The sequence below is a fragment of the Chenopodium quinoa genome, unplaced genomic scaffold (genome assembly GCF_001683475.1).
Source record: "Chenopodium quinoa cultivar QQ74 unplaced genomic scaffold, ASM168347v1, whole genome shotgun sequence".
NCBI lineage: Eukaryota > Viridiplantae > Streptophyta > Magnoliopsida > Caryophyllales > Amaranthaceae > Chenopodium > Chenopodium quinoa.
Genome location: NW_018745000.1, coordinates 5,268,209 through 5,281,882, shown reverse-complemented (window position 1 = coordinate 5,281,882; position 13,674 = coordinate 5,268,209). Strand labels below are relative to the sequence as shown.

The following is a 13,674-nucleotide window of genomic DNA, read 5'->3' as shown; positions in this document are numbered from 1 at the left end:
TGGTTATCGGGTACCTGAACCGTTAGTACTAATGGTACGGGTACCCGTCCCATGCTCACCCCTACTTCACACTATTCAGTACTCCTTTTTTAACCGTTTTTGTAAATAATTACTACCTCCGTTTTTTTTATGTGCAACTTTGGGACTAAAAACAGTTCACGAGGCAAAAGATTGAATGGTAAAGATTAGGAAAAGTAAGTGGGTTTAATTAAAGTAGAAGGAGAGAGAAAGTGTGGACCACACTTTATTTTGTTGGTGGGAAATTTTGGCAGAAAGTACAAAAGCCAAAATTTCCCCCAACAAACCCACCGAAAATTTAAAAGGTGGGATTTTTTGGGGTGAAATTTTTGTTTCCCCCCCTTTTTTAAAAATTTGATACCAAAGTTATTTTTTTCCAAAATATTTAGGAGGCTATATAAACATTCATGCCCCCATAATTTTCTACCATTCAGCATTAAAGGAGGGAATAAAAGCATCGTCCATTGTCAACCAATAATTACAATCAATATTGTTTGAAGGTGGGTGACACATTCCACCAAAAACTGAGTTTGTTCCCAAAAGATTACCAATTCTAACATAAACCGTTACGGTTAGCATAATTACACACTACAAACTATTGAAAGCTTTACAAAAACAGGGCTTCTCTACTGTCCTTCCTGCACAAGTGGGTTTAGTGTTCATCTTCAACCCACACAACTCAGCAGGGCCCTGACTCCACCCCCCTGTGCTGTAAAACAGAAATGGCAGAAAATGATGACTCTGTTTTTTTTATATCGAACACATTCTAAATGAGGAACAGATGGCAGAGTTGTGGTTTGAGGAAGAAGAAGAAATGCAGGATGCAGACATTTGGGAGTACGACTCAGAAGATGAAATCATGGAGGGCAACCAAGAAGAAGAAGAACAACAACAACAACAGGCAGACACTGATGTTCAACAAACACAAATGCAACAGCAAGCTCATGGAGGGACTCATAGTGTATGCAGAAAGCAGTTAACATTGCAGCAAAGAAGGAAAATCGTAGATGCAATTTTGGTGAAAATGAACAATGGGACATTACCAAGGGGTCACATGAAGCAATTATCATCTGAATTCAATGTTCACAAATCAACAATCACAAGAATTTTCACAGCCATAAAAAGGCAGCTGGCATTAGGGGACTTGATTGATGTCAGGACTAAAAAAATTGGCAAAACAGGGAGAAAGCCATTGCAAATTTCTGATGAAACTCTCCAGTCAGTCCTGATTAGGGGATTTCGCTCCACCAATCGGAATACGCCACGTGGGCCAATCAGGTCCTGCCAAGTGTCCCCCAGTTGGAACTGTCAGGGCTTGCCACGTGGCACACGCTTATTCGTCCACCTTGGACCTATTATGTCATGACACGTGGCATACTCCATGCCTAATGGAGAAACCGGCCACCCAGGCCCAACTTCCGAGGGAAGCCCAATCAGCCCAAGGTTAACCTAAACCTAGGATTGGCACGCTTCTCAAAGACTATAAATACTTAATTAATCCTCATTAAAGGGGATTAAGCAATTAAACACTCTCACCTAGAGAGACCCAATCACTTTAATTTCTGCATTAATTACTCCTCAAACAAGTACTAACTTGACCGTTGGAGGCGGAGCTCCCACCTCCAGGAGTCTCCGTTGTTTTGCAGGTACAGGCGTCCGGTTCCAGTCTCGGAATTGTAACTCTCCCGCAGGACATCAGAAAACCCCGAAACATTTGGCGCCGTCTGTGGGGAGAGTACTTCTGAGATGGCATCCAAGTCTGTACCGACTCCTGAAGAGAGGCGTCCCCTAGACGACCCTCTAGTTCAGTCGGACCACGATACTGAGAATGAATTTGAAGTTGAAGCTCACACAGCTTCAGACGGGACCCTAAGGGCCCGACGTACCCGTCATACCGAAAGGAGGGAACGGGAACATCTTCATACTGAAAGTGAGCCAGCAGGCGCACCGCCCTGTTCGGCAACAGCCGACTGACGGGTCTGCTCCCATCACAAGGAACGAACTCATGACCTTCATGAGGGACTTCAAGGGAGAAATTCAAGAGTTGATCAAACAGAAGTCGCCTGCTCTGGACAAGGAGCAGTCGGCTAAGAAACCCTCCACTTCACAGAAGAGGAAGCCAGTTCAAGGGCGAGAGGCGACTCCTCATCCTAAATCTAGGAAGCGGGAGCCGACTGCCCTTGATTTCACAAAATACTGTTTTCCTACTCCAGGAACTAGGAAACCTGTTCGTCATATTCAGGCGGACGGGTCGAAGAAAACATACACAGACGCTCGGCTACTGCTAGAGCAGAAGAAGAGTGACCGATTGTCAGAGCCGGCCTCTACTTCAAACTTCCAAGACAGTCTGCGAAATACCTCGATGAGGCATACTCAGTCGTATCATGAGAGTCAGTCAGGCGGCACCTCCCGTCAGTCCGGCTATCATAGCGACCAGGCGGTACCAAACTTACCGTTTGTACCGCAACAACAGTATTTCTTACAGCCACCTCCGTTTGGTGGACATGCAGCAAAAAACGTTCAACCTATGGACTGGCAGCTACGGTTGCTTAGACTTGGCGAACAGGCGTCGGCCTTCTCCAAGGAAATTACTGAAGCCGCTCAGCCGGCCAAAGTGAAAAATGTATTAGTAGGCGCCTATGACGGCACTACTAACCCAGAAGACCATCTGATGGCATTCACCAACCTGATGTACCTTTAAGGGTTGGATGATCCCACTTGGTGCAAGTGTTTCCCAGCGACTCTCAAAGGAATCGCACAACACTGGTTCGGCAACCTGCCGACTGGTTGTGTAAATAACTTCAGGACGCTTACTTACCTATTCACCTCCAACTTCGCCATGAACATCCCTGCGAAGAAGACGACTCTTGATTTAGGAACAGTTCAGCAGAGTGAGAAGGAGGGGCTTCGCTCTTACATCAGGCGGTTTAACCTGATGAGAATACAGATTCAAGGGTTACCGGATGAAGTAGCCTATACTGACTTTTTCAGAGGTCTCAAAGACGGGTCGACCTTCAAATTTGATTTGGTCCGAAAGAGGGTGGCGACTCTTCAAGAGGCCTTGATTGAAGCGGAAGCCTATATACAGGCGACTGATCTTTGTAGTACGGGAAAACAGTCGGACGGGAAAAGGTCCGACAAAAGAGAAGGACGACAGAAGCAGTCGTCCAACAAAGACGAGAAGAGAAAAGAGGTCTGGGCGGCTGATTCCTCTAAACAGCCAGCCCAGAAAAAGAAAAAAGAATTCAAACCATACTCCCCAAAGTATGCGTTTAACAAGGATAGCCAATTTATCCTAAAGGAAATCAAGGGACGAATCTCAATTGAGAAGCCGGTCCCCATGAAGGGTTCTGCAAACTATCGAAACCAAGAAAAATTCTGTGATTATCATGAAGATGTTGGTCATCACACCAATGAATGCATCAGTCTCATGCGGTATCTGGACCGCCTGGCTGAGCAAGGTGATCTTGACACTTATGTCAAGAAATCTACGGGGAACACTTCCTCAAAAAAGCAGTCGGCCAAAAAAAATCAAAAGGCTGACAGCTCCGATACAGATGATGCAGTCGTCTACACCATTGCAGGCGGCTTCTCAGGAGGCGGCCCCACTATTAGGGGCAACAAAGACAATATCAAGCGGTTAGATGTAAATTCCGTTCACCATAAACGCCCCTCCAAATATTCATTTCCTGAGATTGTCATCACTGAAGAAGATCTAGGAGGGGTAAGAGGGCCGCATGACGACCCTATCGTTATTGAATGTAAAGTGGCCAACCAGAGAGTTGGCCGAATCCTCAAAGATACCGGAAGCTCCTCAGATCTCATCAGTAGCAAATGTCTGTCGAAACTAAAATATCAGACTGATTGCATACATCCGGCATCCCACCCTTTAGTAGGGTTTGGAGGAGGAGGAGTCCACCCAGTGGGACGAGTGGATTTACCCATCCGCCTGGGCGAAAAAGGGGAAGGACGACACATGGTAGTCCGGTTCCTAGTAGTAGAAGAACTCTCGGCTTACAACATGATTCTGGGACGACCAACCTTGAATAATTCCAAGGCTGTTATAATCCCATCTCTTATGTTGCTCAAGTTTGAGAGGGATAATGGAACAGTCGGGTCCCTAAGGGGAGATCAGAGGATGGCCCGAGAGTGCTATCTCTCGGATGTCAAGCCCACTGTTATGGCCTCTGGGTCAGGTGGTGGAAAAACAGATCTTGACAATGTCAAGGAGAGTGCGCCTGTTCAAGAAGCAGGCGGCAAGAAGAGAAAGGCAGCCCAGACGGGGGCCGCAAGAAAAGACAGAAAATAGCAATCATTGGCAGAGGAGCGGTCGGATGAATTCCGCCCTCAGCCGGCTGGTGAGCATACGGACCTGATCCTAGACGACTCACGTCCTGACCAAACAGTCAAAGTTGGGACGACTGCTCTGAGAGTCCTAGGTGACGACTTTCACAAACTATTGAAAGAATACAAGGACATCTTTGCATTCGAAGTCCATGAAATTCCAGGCATTAGTCCTGATCTGGCGGTACATAAACTGGCCGTGGATCCGAAAAAGAAGCCGGTACGGCAGAAGAAGCGGAACCATGGCGAAGAAAGAAGTCAGGCGGCAGCCGCCAAAGTTAAAAAATTACTTGATGCAGGGTTCATTCAGCAATGTTACTTCCCAGACTGGGTTGCAAATGTGGTGCTTGTTAAAAAGCCGAATGGCACCTGGAGAATGTGTGTAGACTACACAGACTTAAACAAGGCATGCCCCAAAGACAGTTACCCTCTGCCTAAAATTGATAACCTGGTCGACTCAACAGCCGGCCATGCTTTGATGAGCTTTATGGACGCCTACTCTGGTTTCCATCAAATTCCTTTATGGAAGAAAGATCAGGAGAAGACGGCCTTCGTCACTATATGACTCTTCGAGTAATGCTATATGACGAAGAGGCAAACTGGGAAGCCATGCGCCTGACATTAGACTCACTTCCTGAAAGGAGGGGCAATGCTGTCTTGCGCCATGAAATTTACCGCCTGAGAATGACTAGATCATACAACAAAAAAGTACACAGGCGTCCACTCAAAGTGGGGGACTTTGTACTTAGAAAAATGGAAGCAGTTGGTAGGGCTAATGAGTCTGGCAAACTAACTCCCAACTGGGAAGGACCCTACCGAATCTGTGAAGAGGTCAGGGACGGTACCTACCGTCTGGGAACACCAGACGGACAACCGTTGCCTCGAACTTGGAATGTAGATAATCTTAAGAATTATTTCTTTTGAATGATGTAAATAGTCAAGGGCTACTTAATAAAAGTTTGCGTACTTAATATTCAATTTTGTACTAAGAGGGGCACGCCTACTAACAAACAGTCGGCTACTCTCCATGTTTAATTTTCTCTTCAGAGGGGCATGCCGTCTGTACCTTTACAGTCGGCTACTCTCCATTGAGTATTTTACTCTGTCTTCAGAGGGGCATGCCGTCTGTACCTTTACAGTCGGCTACTCTCCATAGAGTATTTTACTCTATCTTCAGAGGGGCATGCCGTCTGTACCTTTACAGTCGGCTACTCTCCATAGAGTATTTTACTCTATCTTCAGAGGGGCATGCCGTCTGTACCTTTACAGTCGGCTACTCTCCATAGAGTATTTTACTCTATCTTCAGAGGGGCATGCCGTCTGTACCTTTACAGTCGGCTACTCTCCATTGAGTTTTTCTCTCCATAGGGGCATGCCGTCTGGACATATAGTCGGCTACTCTCCATAAAAGAGGGCCGACTGGTTCCAAACACAAGGCCACCCCCCTTAACTAAAAATGATCAGGGCCTGGCCGACCCTGTGCCTAACAGGCGGCTACCCTCCTTCCACTTAGCACCTACGTTCACCAAGAACTAACCAAGGCCACAGGCCGAATGATCAGACCAGGCGCCAAGCCAACTGATCAAATCTTCAAAACTAATACGACCTGTCCCAACATCATAGCAGGCGTCCGGCGGCATCCCTCCGGATGAAATTCGTCGCAGAGAGCATCTCCCTTTTGGGTGGAACATTTCTCTATAAACTAATTACACGGCACCTATACGACTGTCCCCAAGGGCAACCACGTAGCCGTTTTTGAGACAAGGATAACTCTATCACTAACCAAACCAGTTGTAGCATTTGACATCTGAGTCAGATGACCGCCTGTATTACTTGGGATAAATGCAGGGGGTACCTCTTGAGTTAATAGCCAACAAACATTGGCGAATCAAAAGGTTCAGTCGGCCTCCGCCGCCTGGTACCTTTACTACTCAAGCAGGAGTGACGGCGACCGAGTAACACCAAAGTTAACTCATAGTCACTCTCTCAAACTTAGTATGGAGCCTAAAAGGTATGAGTCGTCCGCTTGTTTTTAGCAAACAGGGGCTCTCAACCACTACTCCTGCTAGGTTAACAACCTATGAGTTAAAAGCCAACAAACATTGGCGAATAAAGGGGAACAACCGGTACCCACCGCTTGATACCTCTACTACTCAGTTACTTGGCGACTAGGTAACAATCATGTTTACTTGGTCAAACCACTTTCCTACTTGGTTAATTTTACAAATGACAGGACCGCCTGCCTAAAGGGGATCCAGTCTTTAAAATGGTTCGAATACCGATTGGATAAATGGCCGACTGATCGTCTAGCCTGGAAACAGACAACAAGTCGTCCAGGGGCATAGGCGGCGTGACTAACTATCCGTACCTGTCTGCAACTATCGGCCAAGTAAAACAGTCGGTATAGTATACAATTGGATATCAGAATATTCAATACTTGAACAAATTTGAAGCAAAACAAAAAATTCATTAAAAAGAAGCCGGTCATTAAAGACCGGCACAATATTCAGAGCCCCGGCCCCCTGGCCGGGTAAATACAAAACAAACGGCACGCAGGCCGTGGAAAGAAGACATAAAACTTAAGAAGGGGGCAGATCTTCAATATTAGCAGCTGCCACCTGGTCAGCACTCTTCTTGCTGGACTCGGCTTCAGCTGCATCCTTTTTTGATGCATTACCCCCAAGCGGCACAAGCGCCACTACCGGCTCCTCCTCCTCCAACGCCTCTCCAACGCCTCTTCCTCAGCAGCCGCCAGGATCTCTTGATTATATATATCAGAACACTGGCGGTACGTTTTTTCCCATGAGGCAAAGTCGGCATTGGGGAAGAGGCGGCCCCAAGTCATGCGCTGGATTTGAGCAGAGTCTTCCATCATCTCCCGGACCAGCTCTTTCTTTTCTTGCTCGGCCTTTTCCGAGAGCTCCTGAGTAAGACTCTTCTCCTGGGTCACCAGGCGTACCTTTATGCTCGCCAAGGATTTCTCCAAGGTTTCGTATGAGGACATCTTTTGGCGAAGAGGTCTCAGCTCGGCCTTGAGATTGTTGATGGTCGCCTCCAGCTCGCTATTCCTCTTCTAGGCCGCCTCTAACTGAGCCCGGATAGCGGCGGTAGCCTGCGCCTGATAATAAAGAATATCAATGGTCAGAACTTCATTTTGGGCAATTTGAAACATTGCCTTATCACAGTTAGAGGCGGCCATAGCTTTTGCAGCCTTTACCTCTTTGTTCTTCCGGTCAAGCGGCTTGCGAAGGCCGTTCACTCGGAGCAGGGCCTAAGTAAAAAGGGGAACATGCGTCAGTTTCCAAACAAAAAAGAAAACAGGCGTCCTGGAATTCAAATACTCAAAAATATGCTAAGTATACCTCAGCAAGGACCCCTGCAATCCCGTCTAGGTAAAGGGTGCCGACACCCCTAACCGCCTCCCTTTCAGCTGGAGGAACGACCTTGATCATAGACTTGGCCACCTCGACCAAGTCAGGCCCCTGAGGGCCGGCTGCATCAAGCATAAACAAACGGTTTAGACCTAGTAAAAAAGGGAGCAAGTCTAAAATTTACAAGGACAACTTCATACTTCTAGGCGGCCCAGCTGGAGTTTTAGAAGAAGTGGCCGGCTGTTTCTCAGCCGCCGCATGTTTCCTGGCAGAACCAGGAGAGCTCGCAACAGTCGTCCTCCGGGCCTTGGGGTCCGGCTGTTGGGAAGAAGAAGCTCTTGGAGCGCCCGTCTAAAAAAAAAGAAGTCAGTATATGCATAAACAACTCCAAAAAGAGGGTGAAAGGTTCGAAGCCCACCAAGGGTGCCCCCTTGTTGGGGGAGTCGGTTGAAGACTGTTGCATGATGGAGGCCCGCAACATGGCCGCCACAGTCTTGGAGGCGGTAATTTTGCTCATAGCGTCCGCTGCAAAAACAAATAGCAAAGTTAATAAGTCATAACAAGAAATGCATGGAACAACAGAGTATTCGACAGGCCGGCTACGTCTTGAGCACCGACTGCTGAGGCCACAGGCGGCCAAAAAGTACTCGTCGTAGAGCCATTTGAAGCTCGGGATGCAGTGCAGGGGTACTTGCTCTCGTACCCCTGAAGTAGAGTTCACCTTCGACTCTACTTTGAAGAGTCCTTTATCTAGGATCTCTTTCTTAGCCTTGGGGGGAACAGGCGGCATGCTGCGGCCGCCTGCAAGAAGGGGCGGATTCCTGTTCCACCTGTTGAAGCGCTTGTTCAGCTCTGTGTCTGAACTCTCAATGATGAGGAAGGTGCTCCGCCAGTCCTTCCATTTGTTTGCTTTACCTCTCGTCATGAGGTAGCCCCTGTGGCTCGTCAATTGGTACCAGCCGGTACCGCCTGCCTTAGGGGTCCGGCTGAGGTAGTTCATGTGGGCGAAAGCCTCGAAGCTCGGCTCCACCCCGTGCAGTTCGCACCCGGCCACATAGCCGAGTACGTTGACCCAGGAGTTCGGGGCTAACTGCCATAACCCTAACTCATACCCATCCAAGATCCGCTGAACAGCCGGATGTAGTGGGAAGCGCAGCCCAGCCTTGATGGCCGCCTCGTAGCAGCCAAAGCAGGCGCTATCATAACTGGAACCAGCCGGCCAGACGACTGTGTCTTCTGGATCCGGCACAAACACTAAAAAGCCGGGGCCCATTGTGTGGTTTGCGATAAAGCTCTCCACTTTCTCTTGCATGGCTGTGATCCGGCCCCGAGGTACCGTGCAGTAGTAGGGGGTATTTTGCTCTCGGTAAGAGGCGGATGGCTCCGCCCAATCGTCCCCCTTCTCAACTGCGTGAGAAAAGCCTCGCCTCTTGCAGGCGAATGTTTTTCTCTTCTGTGTCCAAAGAAGCATGGCCAGAAGAGCTAGACTCGGAATCGCCCTCTGACGAGTCCGAAGAGGACGACTCCTCCCCTCTCCCGGAGGGGCCCGCCTCCTCTCCTTTAAAAGGAGCAGGAGAGAATGAAGAATTGTCAACTGTAAAAAGGGAAGGGGTCACTTTGACTCCTCCCTCAGAACTGTCGGCTTTCAAGCCGCTTTGTTTCACTTCCGCATCTGGCGCCTGATCAGATGTTTCACTAATCGGCACCCTGTGGGAGGAGCCGTCTGAATTTGAGATCCTGGCAGTCTTTTTTGTTCTGGCCATCATGCTCTGCATAGACACAGATACAGTCGGACTTTGTATAAAGGGCAAAGATGGGTCCAGAAAAGGGCAGGCGGCACTCCTAGTCCTAGATTCAGCCGTCCCCGGTGGCCGGCTGATCACTAACCTAGGTCGTGTCGTGTGCTTCCGTGGTGCCATTTCAAAAAATAATAAAGTAAAGAGAAAATTAAGAGTAAGAGAACCGACGGTTACCTGAACGAGTGACGATTGATGAAGTTCTGAAAATCCTTTGCAATCGGCTTGTCAGAGCAGGCGGTAGGCAGAAAGGGTCCAAAATGTCAGAGCAAGTTCAGGGGTCCGAATGTTCTCTCAAAAAGTTCTCAAGTGTGAAAATGACTGAAGTCAACACTCCCTTATATAGGCGAAGTGAGAAGGCGAAGGGTCACTTGCAGAATTCATAATTTGGGCGGGAGAATCTCTCGGCCTTTCGCCGAGTGACACCTGTAGCAGGTCGTCGCCTGTTACAGTGCGACACCTGTCACAGGTAACACGTGACCAGTCACGTGCCACCTGTGAGGGGAAAATGATTAGGGGATTTTGCTCCCACCAATCGGAATACGCCACGTGAGCCAATCAGGTCCTGCCAAGTGTCCCCCAGTTGGAACTGTCAGGGCTTGCCACGTGGCACACGCTTATTCGTCCACCTTGGACCTATTATGTCATGACACGTGGCATACTCCATGCCTAATGGAGAAACCGGCCACCCAGGCCCAACTTCCGAGGGAAGCCCAATCAGCCCAAGGTTGACCTAAACCTAGGATTGGCACGCTTCTCAAAGACTATAAATACTTAATTAATCCTCATTAAAGGGGATTAAGCAATTAAACACTCTCACCTAGAGAGACCCAATCACTTTAATTTCCGCATTAATTACTCCTCAAACAAGTACTAACTTGACCGTTGGAGGCGGAGCTCCCACCTCCAGGAGTCTCCGTTGTTTTGCAGGTACAGGCGTCCGGTTCCAGTCTCGGAATTGTAACTCTCCCGCAGGACATCCGAAAACCCCGAAACAAGTCCCACTACATCTAAAGCAGACAGAAAGGAGCTATGCAGGAGCATTGAAGATTAGTCTTAGTACAGTTCACAATTTGAAGAAGAGGGGAAGGCTAAGAACACACACATGCTGCAACAAACCATTGCTAACAGCAGACCATAAGATTGCCAGACTAAGATGGGTTTTGTCGCATATAAATCCAGTTACAGGGCATGAGGACCCCACATTTGTTGACATGAGGAATGTCATACACTGTGATGAGAAGTGGTTCTACTTTAACCCTGACAAAAGGAGGTTTTATCTACTGCCAACTGAGGATGATCCCTACATGGCAGTTCAGTCAAGAAGATTCAAGCTCACGGCAATGTTCATGACAATCATAGGGAAGTCATTATATGGCATAAATGGAGAATTGTTACATGATGGGAAGTATGGCATCTTCCCATTCACTGTCCAGATAGAAGCACAGAAATCAAGCAAGAAAAGACCAAGAGGGACTATGGAAACTAAGGCACTCCAGAACATAAACAGATAAGCAATCAGAGAGATGCTACTAACAAAGGTCATTCCAGCAATCATGTCAAAGTGGCCTGAAGGTCTGCCCAAGGATGTGGTCATCCAATGGGACAATGCAAGGCCTCACCAAGTTCCTACAGATGCTGAGTTTCTAGCAGCAACAACAGCTAATGGGTTTAACATTCAATTTGTTTTTCAGCCAGCTCAGTCCCCTGATTTGAATGTCCTTGACTTAGGGCTATTTAGGTCTATATAGTCTTTGCAATATCAGTCTTTTCCTAGGGACTTAGATGAGCTGGTTGCAAAGGTGAAAGAGTCTTATGACACATTCAACCCCCAGGTTAACAAGTACATCTGGGTTACATTGCAAAAATGTATGATTAAGATACTCAAGGCTGAAGGTGGTAACAAGTACAAAATACCACATATGAACAAAAAAAAGCTGGAAAACCTAGGCAATCTTCCAGATTTGGTAGAGGTTCAGAAGAAGGATGTATTGGAGGCTGTGGAGTACCTAAACACTATGTTTAGGCCAGCAAATCAAGGGACTCAAGAACTCACAAAAGATTTGGAGGTGGATGCAGATTAGGGGACTCTTTACAACAACCATGCAACACATGGACTGCCACACATAACCACTTCTCCTAGTAAGTTTTATTGGTTTTTTTTTTTCCCAAAAACATTTTGAACAATCAAGTGGTTAGGTGTATTTTGTTGATTACAATTACCCAAACAAGTCAGGTAGTCTGAAGTAATGTCATTAGATTATAATATAGTCTTTTGTAAAGTTTTATGTTCATTACTCAAACATATTGTATTTTGTACCCACATTTTTAGTTGATTATGAATGACAAAGATAGACAATTTATGTGGGCACTAAATCCATCAGAGGGTTATAATGTTGAATACCACACATATGCACAAGGGTACCTCAACAACAACAACAACTTGCATGTTGATGGAGCAAATCACTTGTGCATATTGAAATTCATTGGAGTCCCTTCATCATGTGGATATGGGTAAGCAAAATAGCATGTCAAAGTAGGGGATTCTTTAATAAACAAGAAACAGAAGGCAACATCAGGGGATTCCTTTTAAGGGACCGACTAGGCAACAATGAACATGCACAAGACACCAGCCTCATCATTCACCAATCAAGTCCACACAGCCAGCACAGTGTACCCCAAGGAACTACAACACAATTAACATAGCCAACAACCCAAGATGCAACCAGATGTACCAACACACACATGCAACCAGCAATTAATCTCCCAGATATAACATAACCATCAACCCAACATGCTATCAGGCCACAGGCCACAGATTCCCACAAAACAGCAGTAAGCTAAATAACATATCAAAGTAGGGGGCTCTTTAATAAACAAGAAACATAAGGCAACATCAGGGGATTTAGGTTAGGGGACTGTCTAGGCAACAATGAACATGCACAAGACACCAGCCTCATCATTCACCAATCAAGTCCACACAGCCAGCACAGTGTACCCCAAGGAACTACAACACAATTAACATAACCAACAACCCAAGATGCAACCAGATGTACCAACACACACATGCAACCAGCAATTAATCTCCCAGATATAACATAACCACCAACCCAACATGCTATCAGATCCAGGCCACAGGCCACAAATTCCCACAAAACAGCAGTAAGCTAAATAGCATATCAAAGTAGGGGGCTCTTTAATAAACAACAAACATAAGGCAACATCAGGGGACTCCTTTTAAGGGACTCAGTAGGCAACAATGAACATGCAGAAGATCAACACAAAAATACAAATAAACCCTAACATTTAACATAATCATCAACCCACCAATAAACAACAACGAGTCAAAGTTACCCATAACAGCAAACCCTTAGCATCCAGCGTATATCAACACAACAAACAACCCATCATGAAACCACAACCAGTCAAACAATCCCGCAATAAACAGTGAAACCCTAGTTTCAGCCATAGATCAACCGGCACAAAAATTAGGACTCTTTTAAAATTTAAAAAATTTAAAAAAATTAGGAATAGGAATCGTTACGCAAGGCTCAGGGCTCAGCCTCCTCATCAGAGGACAGCACCACGAGGTCGGCCTCCAGCAAATCAGCCAACCCGCGCATACGCCTCATCACCACCACCGTAGCCTTCCTCTTTCGCCAAAGCTTCAGAGGAGGCCTGTAAACCTTAGATCCGCGCTTGGGGGGGGGGGGGAGGGCGCAACACTGACCTCCACAGAATCGGACTCCAGATCTACATCTTTAACCTCAAAATCAATTTTTTTTTGGCATGGGAGTCACCTTCACCCTCCTCTTTGTTCGTCTTCTCCCCCTCGTCGATATTTTTCAGGACTTCCCCCAAAGCTTTGAAAGTCGTCGGAGAACAGCAACTTGGGCCTTCCTCAGAGTTGTAAAGGTGGCGAGGAAAATCATTGCCCCGGTTGATGTCGTTAATGAGGGACTTGATAAACTTAGCCTCACTCTGTGAATCTATGCCAATATAGGCGTCAATAAGTGGATCTAGGTCATGTAACGGAATTGTAACGTCTGGATGCCTCTCGAAAGGGGAGGGAAAGGGGGAAGACATGATTGTGGGACTCTGAATTTTTCTAGAAAGAGGCGAAGGAAACGAAGAAGACGAAGAAC

General features: G+C 46.9%; 1 protein-coding gene across 1 annotated transcript; it reads left to right on the top strand.

The window, feature by feature from the left end:
• Positions 1-799: 799 nt before the first annotated feature.
• LOC110707598 lies at positions 800-11,043 on the top strand. Its single transcript, XM_021885626.1, has 2 exons — positions 800-1,283; positions 10,712-11,043. Exons 1-2 carry the CDS (start codon positions 800-802, stop codon positions 11,041-11,043), a joined length of 816 nt encoding a protein of 271 aa, XP_021741318.1.
• The last annotated feature ends 2,631 nt before the right edge of the window (positions 11,044-13,674 follow it).

Bases quoted from the DNA above. Each gene is read 5' to 3' on its own strand.
- LOC110707598 (XM_021885626.1), top strand. From the start codon at position 800: ATGGCAGAGTTGTGGTTTGAGGAAGAAGAAGAAATGCAGGATGCAGAC. The intron at 1,284-10,711 runs GTGGGCCAATCA...ATATAAATCCAG, and splicing joins CACCAATCGGAATACGCCAC to TTACAGGGCATGAGGACCCC.